This window comes from Nicotiana sylvestris, chromosome 1 (genome assembly GCF_000393655.2).
Source record: "Nicotiana sylvestris chromosome 1, ASM39365v2, whole genome shotgun sequence".
Lineage (NCBI taxonomy): Eukaryota > Viridiplantae > Streptophyta > Magnoliopsida > Solanales > Solanaceae > Nicotiana > Nicotiana sylvestris.
This window is the reverse complement of record NC_091057.1, coordinates 6,814,355-6,836,119: the sequence shown is the minus strand read 5'-3', so window position 1 is coordinate 6,836,119 and position 21,765 is coordinate 6,814,355. Positions and strand designations below refer to the sequence as shown.

Below are 21,765 nucleotides of genomic sequence, written 5' to 3'. Positions count from 1 at the left end.
GAGATTTTTGAATTCAAGTACCTCGGATCAGTTGCACCTTTTGTATATAATAACCATTATGACATTATGCAATTAAAATACACATCATATGGCAACAAACCCTCCTCAGAATCTCCTATTCCCTCACTTAATGTTCTTTTTTTGGATGTATATAATGCTTTTTTTGTTCCACTTCTTGAATCAGCTATGCTTTATCTTCTTCTTTACTTGATACCATATTTCTTATTAAAGTAGCACACATCTTGAATAATTAGGGGATATTCAAATCTTTACATGAAAATGTTCATGGCTTAAGAAACAAAACCAACAAACAAGGCCAACCTAATTTAGGTTATCATATGAGCAATTGATCCTCATATAACTTCACTAAAAATAGTTTAACAACTTGGTAGGAATTCATAACAAAGGATTAAAATATGTTAAGGAGGCCTCTATAGTTCAAACATTATTCGTTGGTGTACAGGACAAAATTTGCCTTTAAAATATAACTACAACAGATTGTACTTATAACTGACATACCTTCTCAAGATATTCTCTGCTACAGGCAGCAAGCAGCACGGACATTTTTGTGCTTCTAAGTTTCTGTCATCATAAAAGCGAAGCATAAACAGTTTTAAGACAACATCATAAGAAAATCAGAGGAACGATTCATATACTGTAAAAATCAATGAAAGAATAAGATAAAAAAGTGAAATGAAAAATAATTAATCAAGTATAAGTAAAGAATGGAAATAAAAATACAAAATAAGTAAATGCTATCACAACTGATAAATTAAGCAAGGACTTTTGCTCGAAAAATCCAATCAGAATATTTAGCTACTGAGGCTTAAAACAACAGCTCTCAAGGTCTCGGCAAACAATCTGTTATCCTTCAAGTATTTAGAAAGCTCCGTCATTCTTCCTCAACTGGTTGAATATTTTATTTTAAGAAAATCTCAGAGCTTCAATTGTTCCTCTTACTCTATTGGAGAGACCTAAAGATCCCAAATACTTCTTCATCAACAACAAAATTTACTTCTTCATCAACAACAAAATTTAGAGTATTGTGCACTATAACTTACAAAGAGATTAAAAATGTGTGTTGTTAACCAAATTAAACATTAAATGAATTTATTGAATTGCAAACAAAAACTAATTCATCGATGTTCATATACTGGTTTCCAGCAAGAAAAGATTTATATTATATTACCACAAACCTAATTTTCAACTTTTTACTAGGTGAAATCATGATTTGCTGAAAACAACCTATTAGAACTTACTTAAATTATCACCAAAGCAGAAATGCTTATGCTAGCCGTTCATCAAAGTATCCAATCATATTGGCTACAAGTTCATAACACTAACATACCAAGATAATGATTTATCAGCATCATTCCCCTATTGTAAGCTTAGTTGTTCTTGTTTTAGTTAACTCTTCAAAATTAGACATACTGCCTTACTTCTAGTTTTTAAAAGCTAAAATAGCTCATTTGTCAACTTCAATTTAAAACACAACCAAGCTAAATATTAAACAAAATAATTGGCAAAACATAAGTTCAGTAGGGAATTTTGTACGCAAAGCTTTTCTCCATTCTATTGAGTTCTTTTTTTACAATTGTTAGCTGCAAGATTGAATCAAATTAGTCAATGAATATATGCATGTGCAAAATTAGTTGATACTAAAGGTACAGAAAATTATATAATAGTCTTCAGTAAATTCAATTTCTTTCTATTGTGGTCAACAGTTTATCACTGTCCGTGATACCTTTAGAGGAAAAATCCCTCAAGCAATATCATTAGAATTAATTGTGCCTTTGACTCTAAATTCTCCCTCACACTTTACTCTGTAATTGCAAAAGATCAAATCAGATCAGAAAATGAAGCCCTAAAATAGATTCAACAAAAAAAAAAAGAGTTGGAAAAAATATAAAGAGGAGTAGACCTGAAAATTACAACAACAAAATGAGAAGATGAAGAAAGCTGAAAAAACTATTCAGAAATGAAAGAGAACTCTACAGTGGCTATTGAAATAATACCCATGTAGAATAAACCTCCACTAATAACTCAACTTATACGTTATCCCAAAAACAAAGAGCAAATGAAAATATTCTAGAAATCAAGCAAAAGCTAATGGTCAGAGTGAAGAAGAAACTAAGGAGAAAAGTTGAAATAGAGCAACAATCGACCAGAAAGACTTAAGATCAAACTCAAATTTCAACTCAAAAAAGGATTATCACCTGGTTTTTGCCCTTTTTCGGTGCTACACTTTGATCGCGATGAATTGTTGTTGCACTGCTTTTTCTCTGTGCACGGCTAGAAATTTTCAGATTGGAATGTTAATCTCACTTAGCGGAGAGTCTGGAAAGGTTACTGTGTACCCAGACTTACCTTACGCAGAGACTGTTTCCAGATGGATCCCTCCAAAAACTTCTCACCTTACTTTTCTTGAGAGACTCGAACTCACAACATCTCGCTTGGAAATGCATCTTAGCGACCCCTCTTGTGTGGAATGTTAAGCAGAAAGAGACAGAAAAGAAAATTAAGATGTTAAAGAGAAGAGATGTAGATATGGAGTCATATAACAATCACACGTAGACTTATGGGTAGGCAAATAATGCAATATAATAAAGCTGATACTAAATAACTAAATTACCTTCAAGCTTTTTTAAAAAGACACTAAAAAGACGAAAATCTTTCTCTTCTAATATATAGAAATAAAGTATTTTGAAAAATCGACAGATAAATTCTTTAGTAAAGCAACAACCAAAAAGAAGTTAATTAATCATTGTTTGTGTAAGAATTTCTTAATGAGTCGAAGACATAGCAGCATAGTTGATTTACTTTAATTTAAAGTTGGGCAGCATTTATGTGGTTAGGTCTTAGCACAAAATTGATAAAACAACTATGGTTCTCTTTTGAAATAAAACCAATGTGGTTTTCTCTAATGAATTTAAGTTATATCTATTTTATATTATGAGGTCTTATTTATTCCTTTTGGTAGGTAATTTATCTTATTTTCATTATTATAAATCTCATATTTTAAGAAGACTTACTTGTATATATTTTTTAGATAACCTAATAGTGTAAAAATTATTTATAATAACAGTGAATCAATCGATTTAACGGTCAGATTTTGATAATTATCGACCAATATCGATCGTTTTTGGCAATCGATTTTCCCTCTTTTTTAGTAGTGTTTATAAGTGGCTCACCAAAATGGAAGTGTGAGGTTGAAAAAGATAAATAGTAGTCTCCACAGGTTAAATATAATTATTGTCAACTTTGCTAAGTCAAACTCTAACTGACGTATAACTATGAACTAATTAATTCTAAGCTATTGAAATAAAGAAATTAAATTAACTAGTGAGCTAGTGACTGGAAAGGACTGGATTTCTTGGGATTAAAGGCTTAGGGTATTGATTTAATTTTCTTATTCTCGTAATGACAAATTAACACGTTCTTATTCAGTCGCACCTCGCATTTTGCTCTTCGGAGTAATATTGGGTCCTTTGGCTAATCACTACAATTTAACTATTACTAGTAATTCCATTTTAGTTATGTTTTTCAATCTAATAAAAGCCAATATCAAATTAATTGGCTACATGAACTTTTATTTTGTGACTCGTGAAAATTTGATTCCTCACCTTGTAATTTCCTCCCTCATTTTTCCTTCACATACCCGTTATATATAATAAAAACAATTTATATAAAAAGGTACGATTGTCTATATTGCTAAACTCAATCGTTAAACCAAATTAATTAATCTCTTAATTAAACGTGATTATTCATTGTAAATCATTAGCCTCTCAAGAGGTGATACCATGGTAGAAGAATGCATCATAAATAAACAATCAACAAATAAAAAGAAGAATTCAATTAAAAAAAACTATAGAAAAGCTCTACATTGATCTTGATTAAGCCAACGCTATAGGAAATAAAAATAAAAATAAAGATAAAAAGAGAAAAGAGAACAAATTTGTAAAGGTGACTGTTTGAGCAAAAAAGTATGAGACCCTTTTTGTTAAACTAATTAAATAAGAAGATGGGGGGTAAATCTTAGTTAAGGATAATTAATTCTAAATCCGAGATGAATAATATGAATAGAAAAACATAGCTGAGTATAAATGATGGCATTGATTATGGCCAGATTTAATAGCATAAAGAGAGATGCATTAAGTAACATTAAATGACAATAGAATGTAAATAAAGAAAAGATTCACCCAATCTTGAGTGAAGCGGATCTTTTTTTATTTGATAAAGATGAATGATAACAGATACAAGAACCTTAGGACCCATTTTGGATCTGATGAAGGTTTGGGATCACAAATCCTCTAATCTCTTTAAAAAGGTATGTTTACATATTTTCTAGAGAGATGGAGAGGGAGCGCAAGAGAGAGCCCTCCCCCCCCCCCCCCCGGGAAGTCCTCTCTTCCTATTTATAAGGGGTATCAATAGAAAATCCTAAAAAAGCACAATTAGAGGGAATATTCAGTAGAGTATTCCCTTTGAGGATTCCAAAGCAAACTAGTTGTTTCATCACTGCCCGACCTCGGCCTTATTGATGACTGCCCCACCTCGGCCTCATTGATGACTGTCCAACCTTGGCCTTATTGATGACCGTCCGACCTTGGCCTGTCCGACCTTGGCCTTAATGATGACCGTCCGACTTTGGCATGTTCGACCTCGGTCATTGATGATTGTCTGGTCTTGACCTTATTGATGACCGTCCGACCTTGGCCTGTCTGACTTCGACCTCATTGATGATTGTCCGATCTCGGTCTTATGTCTTCGCGTGCCGAATTTCTCTGATCTAATTTTAACCCATACAGTGACCAGCTAAATATGGAACAATTAAGCTAAACTTTTGTTGTGGAGAAGGTCTTTGAACACCCTTAGAAAAAGCTCGGCCTACACTGTAGGAAATAAAAATAAAAATAAAAATAAAAAAGAACAAATTGAAATGTCACCAGCTAAATATGGGACAATTCATTGATGCACGGAGTCGTTTGGAATTTTTCATTTTTTTAGTATGAGTATTATTTTGGTTAGGTTTTCTTAAGTCACCGGTTCGAGTTATGGAATACCTTAGGTTGCGGCCCTTCTTCGAACTGAGCATGAACGCGAAAAACTTTGCGCATCGAGCTGTCCTTTTAAAAACTTTTGTTGTTGAGAAGTTCGTAATACTATTCCCGACGTAATTTGACATGAGAAATCCACAGTCAATGCTAAAGGTTCCTTAAAATCTAGGGTAAATATGAGCTAAACAATTTGCTAGCAACAAGGTATGCGTGATCTCAAGGTATAATAAATGATATTTAAGATATTTCTGTAGTAAATGAGTAAATTCGGACATTTCTCTCTGTAGAAAATGAAACAAAGAGAACAAAGGCCCTCTATTTGCATGCATCTTTTATGGTTTTTTAATTCCCTGTGAAAAGCGTAAATGAAATATCTTAATCATGTGTTATACAATTCGAATGTCTATATATATTTTGCGCGGAGGCAAATTTAAGTCGTGCATGCCTTTGTACTCCCTAGCTAAAAGAATTCATATACTATAATGTAAGCTACGAGTTTAAATAAAGGAAACATCGCCATGGTTTCTGCATTCGCTTTTCACAATTTGTATAATGCGATTTAGCAGTGTTTGTTCGTAAATTTTAATATTAATTTCGTATATGACTTCTGAGTTTTTCCATGGTAATAGTGAAGTTAATTAAAAAAATATTTGTATTTATAATGATAAAGTCATAAATCTTTCTTTAATTTATCACGTTCGAAAATCGAACTATATATGTGTTGATTTGTGATGACCCGATAGGTCATCTAGAGTTTTAGAACCTAATTCTGTATTTCGAATCCTCAAATATCTCATTTTAGCCTTTTTCGACTTGCGTGCACAATCCCAGTATTTTTTTCGGAAAGCTTTTATGTTAAAAACTGATAAAAATATGAAATTTTGCCTTAAAAATCCATTTGAGTTGACTTCGGTCAACATTTTGAGCGAACGGATCCTGATTCGTGTTTTAACGGTCCTGGTGGATCCGTATCGTGATTTGGGACTTGGACGTATACCTGGAATCCCTAGCCTGGGTTATCGCATTTTGTTGAAATTTCAAGGTTTAAAGGCTTAATGAATCTAAAAGTTTGATTAATGTTTGACTTTATTGATATCGGGTCCGTATTTTGGTTCCGAAATTCGGTATAGGTCAATTACTATATTTATAACTTGTCTGTCAAATTTGGTGAGAAACGAAGTTGGTTTGACGTGATTCGGACATCCGGTTGTTAAAATAGAAGTTCATGAATTTTCTTAAAAATTTTATTTGATTTGGTGTTCAATTCGTAATTCTACGTGTTATTTTGGTTATTTGATCGCGCGAGCAAGTTCGTATGATATTTTTGGACTTGTATGCACATCTGATTTGGAGCCCCGAGGTCTCGAGTGAGTTTCGGATAGGCTACAGAATGAATTTGGATTTAGAAACATTGTTGGTGTTCTTCAGTTCTAGTGTAGGCCTTAGACCTTGCAATTGCAAGGTCAGGCTTCGCATTTGCAACCTTTGTCAGGTTCGCATTTGCGATCAATTCGCATTTGCGATCCTTTTGGTCGCATTTGTGGAGGGTCCACAGTTTGCAATTGCGAACTATTCATCGCAATTGTTACGACAACAGAAATGGGGAGACTTCGCAATTGCGACTGTTTCTTTGTATTTGCAAACCCCGGGTCGCAAATGCGACATCTACGACTGGGCAAATAGATGAAAAACGGGATTTTCTCTCATTCTTCAAATTTTCAAAACAAGAAAATCCTAGGGGCGATTTTCCCAAGCACCATTCTTCCCCAATCATTGGTAAGTGATTCTAACCTATTTTCTTTCGATCTTTCATTACATACCATAAAATTTCAACCTAAAATCTAGTGTTTTCAGGGTGGAAATTGGGAGGGTTGGGTAGAATTAGGGATTTTTGTATATTGGGATTTAGACCTCAAATTGAGGTCAGATTTCAAAACAAATTACATAACCGGGCTCGAGGGTGAATGGGTAATCAGGTTTTTGTCCGAATTTCGGGTTTGGACCAAGTGGGCCCGGGAGTTGACTTTTGTTGACTTTTTCAATAATGACCATAATTGAATCTTTTGTAATCGTGGGTAGTTCCTAAGGCTTAATGTGAATCGTTTGGTTGGTAATTTGCTAGATTTTGTTGGTTCGGATGCTTGTTTGAAAGACAAAGCTATGGTTGAGCTTTAAGTGGATCTTTGGAGCGAGGTAAGTGTCGTGGTTAACCTTGACTTGGGCGATTAGGACTTGTTTGTCTATTTGCTACACTTTTAGATGTGGGTACAACGTATATGTGAGGTGACGAGTACTTATATGTTGTTGTTCGGTTAAAGCATGCGGGTGAGACTTGTTCCTTGTAATTTTCATGTTATCCATGCTTAGACTAGTTACTTATTAAATTGATCGTTCTTACCGCGTTTATGGGCTTTTGTGATAATTGTGTATTATTTCTAAAGTTGAGATTGGTATTGTGGAACCATGGTTGACGTAAGGCTTGTTCTTGTTGATTTTATCTCCCTGTTGTTACTTGTTATTTATTATATGATAAGAGAGAGTGTTAATGCACGAAAAGTAATGCCGTCCCGTATGTGAGTGTTGATAGGGGTGTGCATAAAATTTGAAAAATCGAATTCCGAACCGAACCGAATTAATTTGGTATTTCAATTTCGAATTTTTTGGTATTTCAGTTTATTTCGGTACAGAAATTACTGTATTTCGGTAGTTCGGTACGGTATAGGGAATTGGATTTTTTGATATTTCTGTAATACCGAAATAGTTCACGTAGATCTAATTGAACTCAGGCACTGCAACTAGCTAGTGATCAGGAAAAATCCTTCTCGACCATTAAAATGAATCATTCAGGAAGTGTCTTGGATCCAAAAGTTCAACAAAAAATTTACGCTTGAGATTGAAGTCAAGAGCAAAAATGAGTAGAGCTCGAGTCTGACCAAACTTTTTAAGAACTGAGCCGAGTTAAGCCTATACGTAGTTCAGTTGAATTTTGCAAGTAAAACGTAACCGAGTCCGAACTTGATCAGCTTTGTAAAAACCGAAATTCTTAAATACCAAATCGAAGTACCGAATGCCCACCCCTAAGTGTTGATGCACGAAGAATGATGTTGTGCCATATTGTAAGAGTTAATGCACGAAATGGTGATGCCGTACCATATTTTGAGAGTTAATGCACGACGGATGATGTAGTGTCGTATCTATTGATTTATGATGAGAGTGAGAGTAAAAGCACGAAGGGTGATGCCGTGTAGGATTATTGTTCCATTGTGAGGTTGAGAGTAAAAGCACGAAGGGTGATGCCGTGCAGTTTTTATTCACGGTGTTTATCAGTAAAGTTAAAAGCATATTGACTGTTTGATTATCATTTCTGCTGTAATTACCGTATCTTATACCCCTTTCACATGTCCCCTTCCTATAGTATATGTTTAGCTTTTTGTCTATTGTTATCTTGTATGTATATTGTTATCTGCACAGGTTCATTACGTGGGTATCTTGTCATAGCCTCGTCACTACTTCGTCGAGGTTTGGCTCGACACTTATGGAGTACATGGGGTCGGTTGTACTCATACTACACTCTGCACTTCTTGTGCAGACTTTGGCACTAGCCCCAACTACTCGTGAGGCGTAGCAGCTTGGATTTGCTCATTGAAGACTCGAAGTAGATTTGCTGGCGTCCGCAGACCTAAAAGTCCCCTTCTATTTCCCATGCTTTACTGTTCTTTTCGTTCAAGACAATTGTATTTATTTCAGACCTTGTTTGTAGAGATTTTAGAAGCTCGCGAATTGTGACTCCAGATCAGGATTGTCTTAGATATTGTGGGTTTTTATGTTATTCCGCACTCAGTTTTAAATTCATTTTGGTTTAATTGACTTTACTTATTGAGATTGAATAAAATTGACTTTAAAATCCTCTAACGTTGGCTTGCCTAGTAAGTAAAATGTTATGCGACATCATGATCCCGGAGGTGGAAATTTCTGATCGTGTCATGGTTGTTTACAAATTACAAAAAAAAAAAAAAAAAAAAAAAACAAACGAAAATGCACAACCTAGCTCTAAAAATTGGGCACGAAAAGTTCAATTTTACTTTTTTGTTTTGACTAGAGCATAGGGAATAGTTAAGTCAACATTATGAGGACTAAGTTTGAACAAGTGTATGTTCAAACTTAATGCAATCGTTCATTATATGTTCTTCCTCGAATTTATTTATAGAAATATTTTGCGTAATTAATGAAATTTCCTTTTGTAATTAACACTATTTTTTTTTATACGCCTTAGCAATATCCAAAATAATTATTCCTAAGATCATGCTTTTTCATTCAAATCTTAATCCAAAATCTAAAAGATCCTAACAAATCAATTCGATGCATCTCCAATAATTATTCGAACATCCCAAATCAACAAGAAAAGCAATTTCAAACTTTGCCTTTTTAATTCTTCGATCACCAACCTAACTTGCTGGCCCATTCCATCAAATTCATTCTCACACGCAAACATTGATTTGACCTCTCTCCTACAATTGCCACGTGTTTCAAGTAGAAATTCACTAATATTGACCCCTCTAGAAAACTATTCTTAGCACATCTATTATGGTTAAGACAATCTTGGAGTCAACAGCGTGGTTGTTACGGGGTTTAGGAGCAATGATAAAATTGTATTCGTATGACTTATATATCACAAGTTCAACTCAGAGAAGTAGTTATTAATACTTGCTTGTATTAGAGTAGATTGCCAACATTATACTTTGGGGTGCATGCGATCCTTCCTCGAAACCTAAGTGAACATGGAATACTTAGTGCGTCGCGTTGTCCTGCCAACGGTGATCAATACATAAAAGGCTCAAACATCATATTCTGTAAATTTTAGGAGGGTAACATGTCGAGTTTATGGTGGACATTGATTACCTATCGTTGATTATAATTATTTAAAGGCATTTTTGAAAAGAGGGTTAACGTCGATAAGTTATTATGAATATAAAATAATTAAGGTATTAGGTGTCCAACCGATATCACGTACGCGGTTTTAAATTTATGAAATTAAGCTATTTTACCAACAACAAGAACATTAACATACTCAGCATAGTCTTATAAGTAAGGTCTGGTGACAATAGCGTCTACACAAATCTTATCCTACCTTAAATAAGGCAGATAAACTATTTCCTGTATTCCCTCGGCTGTGGAAATTAAGCTATTTTACCATTAGTAAAAAATGTTGTCTATAATAGTCCTATTATTAGAAAATTTTCATTTTTGCTGTTCACTTCCTAACGGAGTTCCTGAGGACAATTTTCTACTGCATTTAAAAGTAATAAATGTTTAATTTTATACACCACAAATTTCAGCTAATTAATGATAAAGGAAGAGCGAGAATCCACTACAATTGTGATATGATCTCTCTTCTACAACTGCCACGTGTTCCATTCATAAGTCGACAAATATGATAAAGATTTTTAGCACGTGTATAATAGTTATTGGATGAAGCAATGATGTGCACATGGGAAACATGATACGATTAGTTCTTTCTTGGAATTTTACGGCCACGCCAAGTTTTGTTTAAGACACTTCTTTTACGTTACTGAAATGACAAAATTGCCATTACTGTAGACTAGTTCAATGTTTTGGTCTAAATTTAGCCAAATACTTAGAGGGATGAAACAGTCATTTTATTCTTACTTGTCGTTAGTGGTGAAGTGCTCATATTCACATTCGAGAAGTCGCTTTTGATCAAACAAATAAAAAAGCAATTATTTTTTTCTCCTTAAATTTTATTCCTCTCTGATAAATCCAGCTCTTTCCATGAAAAATCTTCCTTAAAAATTCTCCTTAATTCCCTTCTATTTTCTCCTCTTTTTTCCCATTAAAAAAATTTAAAATTAGTGTCTGCTTTCGGAGCTCCGGCGGTTTTGTTTTTTCCGGCGGTGGCGATGTTGTCGCTGCAAACCGATCCTCGGCAGTACAATCATCAGCAGGAGCAACAGAAAAATCAGCTGCTGATGATTTCTAGGGTTCCGCAGTATGACGGTGGCGTTACCGTCGGTGATCAGAGGATTGATTCCTCTTTTCCGTTTCAGTCTGAGTCCGCATTGCCTTCCGCGAATATCAAGTCCGAGTTGTCTCGTGAAGGTCAGGCTTTTTTCGCTACATACCCACACGTTTGTTTTTAAATGTTTAAACTTTAAATTTGTTTTGAAGAAATTTATTAATTCAAAATCGGGACGGAGTATTTGCGTGCGTACATGTGTATGTATTTACTACTCAATTTCATATGAGGAAGATTGCAAATTGTTGTACTTTTTATTTTTAAGAATTTTTATGAGATAATTAATTTTTATTTCGGAGGGATATATGTTAGTTTGTACATAGAGATTTTTTTAATTCTTTGCTTGGTTAAAGGCTATGAATTTGTTTTCAATTCAATGTTCTGTGTTAAAGTTACGAATTGGTTATTTTCGCAAAAGGATAGTCTTTTTTGCATAACTAGTCATCTTGATTCGCAAAAGGAACATTTTTGCACTGTCTTGTTGTCTAATTGAAGTTGCTATTTCTCTTGTGGTTCTTATGTATAGCTTGTTTAGCTCACGACCTGGCTTTACATGGGTTTCAAAGCTTAAGCATGCCCGTAACGAGCCTTTGACAATAGTCAGAAGAGCCTCGATTTAATGATATCTCAATATATCTCAAGCATCTGTTGAGGACGGACTAGCATAAGCAAATACAGATAGAAGAGTGAAGACTCCAACTTGTCTATAGCAAATAAGAGATGATTTTCTCACCCCGAAGCCGCCATACTAACAACCTATTTCGAATTATTAAAATCTCTAGAAACCAATGTAGGTTAGCTAAGAAAACGAAATAGAAGCAAATCATCTGTATAGAGGTGGGATTACATAATGCAGGCATAAAGTGTAGGAAGTGTGATGTCTAGCGAACCGCTGATTCTTAAAATGGATTTTAGTATTGGAATTGACCTGAATAAAGTGAAGGGGTATAGATAGAGGATTCATCCAATGGATTTGTGATTAAAGCTTTGCTAATTGATGGGTTGATACTCTACCTATTATCTATGATGACTTCATAAAAATGTGGAGTACTTTGTCTAAGTAAAGCTAGTGCTCTAGACTGTAAAAAACTGTTACTAATTCGGGAGGTAATTATCAATGTGTAGTAAATAGGGGAACATAATACCTTTAATAGTAGGATTGTGTTTTGGAAACCTTTCTGAACACAGATTACTGAATATTAATCTATTAGGTGGTACTAAGAACCTAAAGGATGGGAGAGTTGAGACTCTGCCATGCTGCCAACAAAAAAATATCCAGAAAAGGAATAATTCCTTAAGAAGACATGGAAAAAGATAGAGAAAGGAAATGGGAGTTGTTGATTTGTGCCACATGAATTAGAAGACATTCAACCTGGCATAAGTAGATGTCTTCGAATAGCTAAGTTTTGATATATCTTACCGATTGTATTTGTTTTAGGTCGTGCAGACAGCTATTAGCCAAATACTAGTAATTGCCTTATCTACTGAGGATTGCTATTAGGGTCAATTTCTGACATCTCTATTTATTTGCGGCAGTTGATGAGGACACTCTTTTAACTCTTGCTCATCAGAACTACAAAGCTGGGAACTATAAACAGGCACTAGAGCATAGCAAGGCAGTTTATGAGAGAAATCCAGGGCGCACTGATAATCTTCTTCTTTTTGGGGCTATATATTATCAGGTGAGCTTTCCTGGATGGTTGCGTACATTTGCTGTGATTCCTTTATCTTGCCTTTTTTTTTCAATAATATTTCTTTTTGTTACTTTATTTTCGATGAGATTTGTGGATCTGAAGTAAAGCATGTTACCATTTCTTTGTTTTAGTTGCACGATTTTGATATGTGCATTGCAAAGAATGAAGAAGCCCTAAGGATCGACCCACATTTTGCTGAGTGCTATGGAAATATGGCGAATGCTTGGAAGGTATGATTGTACTAACTCATCTAGAAGCTGCTTCTTGTGGTTTTGGAATTGAGCATTGATAAAGTTTTGCTGGTGCAGGAAAAAGGCAATATTGATGTTGCAATACGCTATTACTTAATTGCAATTGAGGTTTGTATACTTCTTCTGCCTTACATGAATGTATCGAGAGCTTTTCATTTCTGCTCTTATCAATTAGAAGAAAGGTCGAAGCTGATCTTGTGATTTGGAAGAGTAACCAACAAACTCCACATAAAATAAAAAACCTCCATCTGATAACTTCCAATTAAGATGTGAATTTACACTCGGTTACATAACATATATATTATTGATCTAGTAAAGTATTATGTCTCTTACTACAAGCAAATGGTTACATGTGATCTGGAATAGAGTAACCAACAGCATTCATTTAAGTAAGAATTTAAATGGTACCATGTGAGAACTTGTGAATCTATTATGCAGTAGAATGCTGGTTGAAATTGTGAATAGATAACTTTGTAAAGGAATGTATGTCTTGCTTAGACAGTTATCCTTGCCTTTACTTTTACGTTGGGTACTGAAAGAACTTTTTGGTTGAGGTTATGCGGGCAGTTTTGGAGTCACAGGGGTTGTAGGTCTAATGCACTTGAGTTTATTCACAAAACCTTGGAGCTTATTGCTTGCAATTCCTTAGAGAGATGTATTTCAAAAAGTTGCAATTTTTTAAAAGATCCGTTTCTGTCCCGTCTGTCTGTTCATTATCTTTGATTAACTAAAACCTTTTTACGTGGTAGCTTTCTCCTATAAGATATTTATGTTTGCCAGGTTTATGCTAGGTAATTTGACTTTAAATTGTCTGGTTGCAGCTCCGTCCCAATTTTGCGGATGCATGGTCAAATCTAGCCAGCGCATATATGAGGAAAGGAAGGCTGAATGAGGCAGCCCAGTGTTGCCGCCAGGCTCTAGCATTAAACCCACGTTTGGTACTAAAAAATTGAACTCTATAAATGATTAGTTATGTGCTTCTTGCAATTGTACTTTCTTTACTGACTATGACTCTTTTAGGTTGATGCTCACAGCAATCTCGGCAATCTGATGAAAGCACAAGGTCTAGTCCAAGAGGTAAGACAGAGAAGATTTCAATCCACTTTGTGCTCTTCTATTTTGTTGTCTGAGATGGGCTATTTAAGTTCATGAGTGCCTTTAGGATGGTGGGGGTTGGGGAGGGGGGTTGGGGGAGGGTTCTCCAGCGGTATACATAGTTTGCCTATTGTACCTGAGTTGGTGCAGCATGTGGTCCAGCGTTCTTCTTTTTTTCCGGATTTCAACTTGCTTTGTGCAGCTTTGTGAAAATTCTGTGCTTATTGTATTGACTATTGGCGTATCTCGTTGTTATGCTTTTGTGTGCCGTTTCCCCCCCCCCCCCTTTCTCGATAGATATATGCTGTTGAGTTTCTTGTCCCTTGAGTATTTCTTTTTTTGTTTTGGGGTAGGCATACAATTGTTATGTTGAAGCACTGCGTATACAACCTACATTTGCCATCGCATGGTCCAATCTTGCTGGCCTTTTTATGGAGGCAGGTGATCTTAATAGGGCTTTGCAGTACTACAAGGTATGAATAACTTTAAATCATAGTGTACTTGAATTTACTGATCCTAGTGTTGGACTTGTTTTGCATCTGAATGCAATCATTTTTGATTCCCTTTTTGTGGTTTAATCTCCTCCAGGAAGCGGTCAAACTAAAACCGAACTTCTCAGATGCGTATCTGAATCTGGGAAATGTATACAAGGTAAGCCTCATGCATTGTGCTAATTGGGTCTAGTGGCTTCAAGTGCCTGGACGAGGATATGGAGAAATACAAGCATTTTCTTTGCATTTTCCAGGCTTTGGGAATGCCTCAGGAGGCCATTGTGTGTTATCAGCGTGCGCTCCAAGTACGACCAGACTATGCCATGGCTTTTGGTGAGTGCCCTGGTTTTAGTCATGCCTTAAATTCAGTTCATGATGCATAAATAAAGCTGCCTGTATCTGGGAGACTGTTTAAACAGCACACATCTTTACTCAGAGATGTCTGTGCGCAGGATTTATTACAATATGAAAGACACTGTTTTCATCTTCAATGCGATTTTCTTTTTTTGCCTTCAGTGCGACTTGGACACCCCCTAATAACACATTATCACCTGGATCTCCTCTCTGCAGGCAACTTAGCTAGTGTGTACTATGAACAAGGAAATATGGAAATGGCAATACTTAACTACAGGAGAGCTATTACTTGTGATGCTGGATTCTTGGAGGCATATAACAATTTGGTTAGATTTTTATCATATCTCAGTCCATACAAATCCTATCTTCAATTTACATTTCTTTCGATTTAATGCTATATTCTCTCCAAAAATGTTGCTTATAGGGTAATGCTCTGAAAGATGCTGGTAGAGTGGAGGAAGCAATTCATTGCTATCGTGTAAGCTGTGTTCCATTGTTGGCTGGGCGTGTCTTTTCTTTTGTGTTGCTTTTGTGCTGTTTTCTTAAGTTTTTTGATGATGCATGCAGCAATGCCTCTCTCTTCAACCTAGCCATCCGCAAGCACTGACCAATCTGGGAAATATTTATATGGAGTGGTAAGGTTTTCTTAATCACAAAGATTCTCTTCTTAACTCTTTCAATCAAGTAATGAGTCGCTATTCCTACTCTGTAGGAACATGATGAGTGCCGCTGCACAGTGTTATAAAGCAACTTTGGCTGTGACAACAGGGCTCTCAGCTCCTTTTAACAATCTAGCCATAATATACAAGCAACAGGTAAATATTTAATATTTACTTCCGTAGGATGCTTAAATTTCGAGTCAGTAAAAAACTTTTCTGGAGGTTTTTATACAATAAATATTTAAGATAGCCAAGAGGGATTATTTTATATACAACTGCTAATGCCATTCCTCTGTCAGGTTTTCAACTAACATGAACGTTTCCTTTTTATGTGATGTGACTTTCAGGGTAATTATGTAGAAGCCATATCTTGCTACAATGAGGTACTCAGGATTGACCCAATGGCAGCTGATGGACTGGTCAATAGGGGTAACACATACAAAGAGATTGGTAGGGTTAATGAAGCTGTACAAGACTACATGCGTGCTATTTCCATTAGGCCTGCTATGGCAGAGGCTCATGCAAATTTGGCTTCAGCATACAAAGATAGGTATGTTATTAACGGTTGATGGTCCTGTTTGTTTGTGTTCCTACCTGTCCACCCTGCTTGATCGTAATGTTTTGGTATTTTTTTGTGTGTAGTGGCAATGTTGAAGCAGCTATAAAAAGCTATAGACAAGCTTTGATGCTACGCTCTGACTTCCCTGAAGCAACTTGTAATCTTCTCCACACGTTACAGGTATGTTCATCCTGTTCATTTTCCACTATTTTTTTGTCTTAGGTTTATCAGAGTTCATGCACTAACTACTGAGAACCTGATAAGCTTTGCTTATGTATGTCTAAAAGCATGAAGTTAGATAACCTGTCTAATGAACTATACTTCTGCAGTTCTTTAAAATTTGTCTGCTTAGTGCGAGGGCACACAATTCATGCCATGTTCAGTTTGCTTAATTTGATCTTAAGCTTCCTGTTAGTACTGTTTATTTACCTTGTGTTATTTATCTCTGTTGCCAGTCGCCTTTTTTGCAAAGAAATTTTGATTTGTCTAGCAATTATTTAAAGAAGCAACTGTGTAAAATTTCATGTGCATCTTGTGTACGCAAACATATAATTGGTTTCATCTAATAAAAAGTGCTTTCTAGGTCAGTGACAGGTTCTTTTAAGCTTAATTTGTAGCTTCACAATAGATGACTGTTTGATTGGGTTATTTCTCTTGCATAGTCTTCCCATTCAATTTCATTATCTGCAGTGTGTCTGTGATTGGGATAACCGAGAGAAGATGTTTACTGAAGTTGAGGGGATACTTATAAGACAGATTAAGGTATTATAGCTACTTGCCCAACTGTTACATATTTGCTTCATAGGCAATATTTTTATCCCAGTAACGCTGACTCTATTTTCCTTTATGGTGTGCCCTGTCGCGTATGTGGCAACTTCCCTTTAGATGTCCGTTATCCCAAGCGTTCAGCCTTTCCATGCAATTGCTTACCCTCTTGATCCAATGCTGGCTCTAGATATCAGGTGAGGAATTTTTTTGGATTAATCCCAGGAGTTATGTGAGGTTGAAACTGACTGTTCTTTTGCTTGTTCAGTTGCAAGTATGCCCAACACTGCTCTGTTATAGCAGCTCGCTACTCACTTCCTCCTTTCACCCATCCTCCCCCGCTGCCAATTAAGGGAGGTGGCAGGAACGGCAGGCTGAGGGTTGGGTAAGTTTCTATAAGCTGATTTATACTTAGTTGCTTTTCCTGAGGCCGACATCAGCTATAGGCTGTACATTACTGCCTTCTAATAAATTTTTTAAAATGGGTCTAGATATGTGAGCAGTGATTTCGGCAACCACCCACTATCACATCTAATGGGTTCAGTTTTTGGGATGCATGACAAAGAGAATGTCGAGGTTCAGACAATTTGTTGCTTTTTCTAATCTTTTGCACCGTTCATGACTTCATCTCTTACTCATGCTAAATCAGCAAGTACTTCTTTTCCTAGGTGTTCTGCTATGCTTTAAGTCCAAATGATGGTACAGAGTGGAGGATTCGCACCCAGACAGAAGCGGAGCATTTTATTGATGTGTCATCCTTGTCATCTGATGTGATAGCAAGGATGATTAATGAGGATAAAATACAGATACTTATCAATCTTAATGGTTATACCAAGGTACACATTGGACTCAATCCAGCTCAATCTTAATTGGATTTTACATTTGTTTTGCTAGTGTTGTTTGTGTGTCCTCAACCATGCTGGCGCCCAATTGTTTGGCCCATTAACATAAAGAAACGAAGTAAAAGGGGAAAAGAGCTGCCTTTTCTTGGAAATAGTCCACAATAAACAAATAAATCAATGATTTCTTCCGTCTTTTACTTAGCTTAGTTGTAGACGTGAATCTAATAACAACAACACACCCAGTATATTCCCACAAGTGTAGACGTGAAACTAAACTCGAATAAATCCCGATGAGAATTTGGTTAGCCATGGCCTCCCTTTTGCTGTTTTGAGCAATGAGTACTATAAGGAGATTGCCTAATGAAACTGCAAACCCGTGAACAGGTCTCATGAGGTCACATTTTTTGGTAGATATTATATATTTGTTGTTTGAAGCGAACATTGCACTTGTTACATCTTTCACCTGTTCTAATTTCCTGATTAATGTGCACATTCTTTGCTTTGCCTTCTTTGCTGAAAGGTGTTTCTTTTTTGGGATGACTTCATTTATCCAATATTATCTTCTTTGGAATGTTGTGTTGCAGGGGGCGAGAAATGAGATATTTGCCATGAAGCCCGCTCCAATCCAGGTTTCCTACATGGGGTTTCCTGGAACCACAGGGGCAAAGTACATAGATTATTTGGTTACAGATGAGGTAATTTGCTAGTGACACCTTTGATATTATATTTGCTGTTAACCTTTTCATTTTATGGGGTCCTTGAGTTAATTGCCCTATATGCAGTTTGTTTCACCTACGAAGTACGCACATATTTACTCAGAAAAGCTTGTACATCTCCCCCATTGCTATTTTGTCAATGATTATAAGCAAGTAAGTTTTCCTCACTCAAGTTTCTGATATCAATCATGTTTCATTCAATCCAACAATGAATCAAGTATGCCTCAATCCCAAATGGTTGGAGTTGGCTATATGACTCTAGTCTCCTTTTTGCTCTACCTAGGTCATTCGATTCAAATGCTATATAATATTTAGTTATTTATGTAATTTATCATGAATAAAATATGAGCGATTTATTAAAAAAAAAAGAAGAGAGATCTCAGCTTCTATCTATGTTGAAATCTTCTGGATTTATATTTTTCACTGCTGTTGAGTGTCTAGCTGCTGCTCTTTGTAGAAAAACCGTGATGTGCTAGATCCAACCTGCCAACCGAAGCGCTCAGATTATGGATTGCCTGAGGATAAATTCATATTTGCATGTTTCAATCAGCTTTACAAAATGGACCCTGAGATTTTTATAACATGGTAGTTACTGGATTGATTTGAGTTAGTCAGCTGTTACCTTCTCAAGCACTTGCGGTAAACTTGTTGAATTGGATTGTTGCAGGTGCAATATCCTCAAGCGTGTACCGAATAGTGCTCTTTGGCTTCTGAGATTTCCAGCTGCAGGGGAGATGAGGCTCCGCGCACGTATGTATTTCTTCCACATACTCTTGTGAGACTTTTGAAACTTCATATCTTGGAAACCTGTTTATTAGTTTATGAGAAGTCTCCCTAATTCAGCTCACTTATTCCAGATGCTGCTGCACAAGGCCTGCAACCAGACCAAATTATTTTCACAGATGTTGCAATGAAACAAGAGCACATCAAGCGCAGCTCCTTGGCTGATCTTTTCCTTGACACGTATGAAGATTAAGAACGTTCAGCATCTTGCTTCCGAGGAATCTAATTCCATTCATCTCATGTTCTTGAATTTTGGGGTTTTTTTTCACTTTTAGGCCTCTGTGCAACGCACATACCACTGGAACAGATGTTCTCTGGGCTGGTCTACCAATGATAACCCTTCCCCTTGAGAAGATGGCTACTAGAGTTGCTGGTTCCCTGTGTGTGGCCACAGGACTTGGGGATGAGATGATTGTCAGCAGGTAGGTGTTCTAGACTTGCTGTGATTTTTATGGCTATATATATATATATATATATATGTGCAATGTCATTTATTTTTTGGTTCGTATGTTGCTGTTATTATTTCTATGCTTTATGTTGACGGTACTGATATATTGTCTTTTCTCTTCTCGTCTTTTCCATTTTCTTGAGCCGAGGGTATATCGGCAGTCTTTCTGCCCCCATCGGGTAGGGGTAAGGTCTGCGTATACACTACCCTCCTCAGACCCCACTTGTGGGGTTTTACTGGGTCGTTGTTGTATGTGCTATGCGGCCAGATGAAGAAGACTGGCGCCTATACAAAAAATTAGATGATTAAATGACAGACAAAAATGACTGAACTGTGCAATAAGGTCACCATGACACGGTTCCTGTGAAGTAGCCATTTCCGCAATATGTATTTTTCCCTTAAAAACATCCGTTCTTTGATAATTCGGAGAGGAGGAAAGTTCTCTAGAAATCAGGGATTTCTTGTACGTGGGACTTTTTTGGATGACCAATTTGGTGACCTGGAACTGGCTTCATCATCTGTTCATATCGTGTACCGTATCCATAGTGCTTCTTGTTTTACAAGCTTTTACTTGATGTCCATCATCATGTTGCTCGACGAGTGTCTGTTAGCATTATCTCAAGGTTGGTTTGTTTGAACTCAAGACGGCCATGCAAGTTAATGATCTTTGATAATTTTGTTCTGCTTGTTAAAATTATTGTAGAGGACATCTGCATATCCTACATTGACGTTCATGGTGAATTTGAGAAAAGGGCTGTCCTTATACTTTTTTGTTTCCTTAATTCTATTCCTTTTGGTTCTATGAATTTGATTTACTTTACATTTTGCAGTATGAAGGAATATGAGGAGAAGGCAGTGTCATTGGCACTAAATCGTCCAAAGCTCCAAGATCTCACAAATAGACTAAAGGCTGTGCGCATGAGCTGCCCTTTATTTGATACAACACGCTGGGTGAGTGATCGAATGCAACATCAGATTTACTACTTGATTCTGGTGTTTTGAGTGACATGGATGCCTAAACACTGCTCATTCTTTCTTGCATTTTCAGGTGAGAAATCTGGAACGTTCTTACTTTAAGATGTGGAATCTCTATTGCTCTGGCCAGCACCCTCAGCCCTTCAAAGTGACTGAAAATGACTCAGAGTTTCCTTTTGATCGCTCGTTGTAGAAAGGAAGTCAACATGATTTTGTAGATAAAACAAAGAGAATGTAAACTGCTATTTATATAGAAGTTAGATTACTGGATTTTAGGTGTTTGTTGAAGTTGTGATTATGTCACAAGTCTTACGCGTATCCATTCATGGTACTCTCGATGAAAGTTTATTAGTTGCTCAAGTGCAAGTGAATGTCAAGACTCGCCCATTGTCTAGTTTGGTTTGAATTTGGAGATGCACAAGAGAGAAACTGGAGGGAGAAGGGTGGTTGGTAGGTGTAAAATCCAAGTTGGGTGGTCAAGGAGATGTCAGGATAGGTGAATGATTGTTTTTGTTTGTAAGTTTTTATTCATCGACCTGTCTTGACATTTTTCAGCTGATTTTTATGCAGGTGTTCAATGCCACTAGTAAATCAACACATGGTGTTTGATCCCTTTGTCTAAAAATACCGGGTCAATTTATTTTGTGGTTCTTTACAAATATGTTTTTAATTTTACGATCCTATCTTTTTTTTTTACAAAACGAGATTTACTTTTGCACGTAAGAGATTAAAAAGGTCATTTTCTTAATTTTAAAATTGTAAAAGGGCACGATGTATAAATAGTACATCCAGTAACCTAGATTTGCAGGACTATGATAAACGAATTTTGCCTTGAACAGTACGAGATCATTTCATATTGGAATTAAATATGAGAGTGATGGAAAATCCTAAGTGAAGAAAATCTTATTTGTGATCTGATCTGATGTTATCGTAGTCCCGCAAATCTAGGTGACCGGATGTGCAATTTGTACATCAATGCCCTCGACGACATAAGGTGATAAGGGGACATTTGCATTTATACTTGTTTTTTGTGTCATGTTTT

The 21,765-nt window shown here is 36.2% G+C and overlaps 1 protein-coding gene across 1 annotated transcript; it reads left to right on the top strand.

Annotated features, from left to right (window-relative positions):
- The first annotated feature begins 10,818 nt into the window (after positions 1-10,818).
- Positions 10,819-21,334, top strand: LOC104214126 (probable UDP-N-acetylglucosamine--peptide N-acetylglucosaminyltransferase SEC). The gene is made up of 28 exons (XM_009763756.2): positions 10,819-11,174; positions 12,628-12,773; positions 12,917-13,015; positions 13,094-13,144; positions 13,858-13,974; positions 14,057-14,113; positions 14,485-14,604; positions 14,720-14,782; positions 14,877-14,955; positions 15,193-15,302; positions 15,401-15,454; positions 15,544-15,611; positions 15,689-15,791; positions 15,983-16,185; positions 16,278-16,374; positions 16,885-16,956; positions 17,080-17,156; positions 17,228-17,344; positions 17,451-17,535; positions 17,628-17,795; positions 18,386-18,496; positions 18,584-18,670; positions 18,975-19,102; positions 19,185-19,267; positions 19,375-19,480; positions 19,576-19,722; positions 20,579-20,699; positions 20,797-21,334. The coding sequence occupies exons 1-28, from the start codon at positions 10,976-10,978 to the stop codon at positions 20,914-20,916; spliced, it is 2,988 nt and encodes a 995-aa protein (XP_009762058.1). The 5' UTR covers positions 10,819-10,975; the 3' UTR covers positions 20,917-21,334.
- Positions 21,335-21,765: the final 431 nt, after the last annotated feature.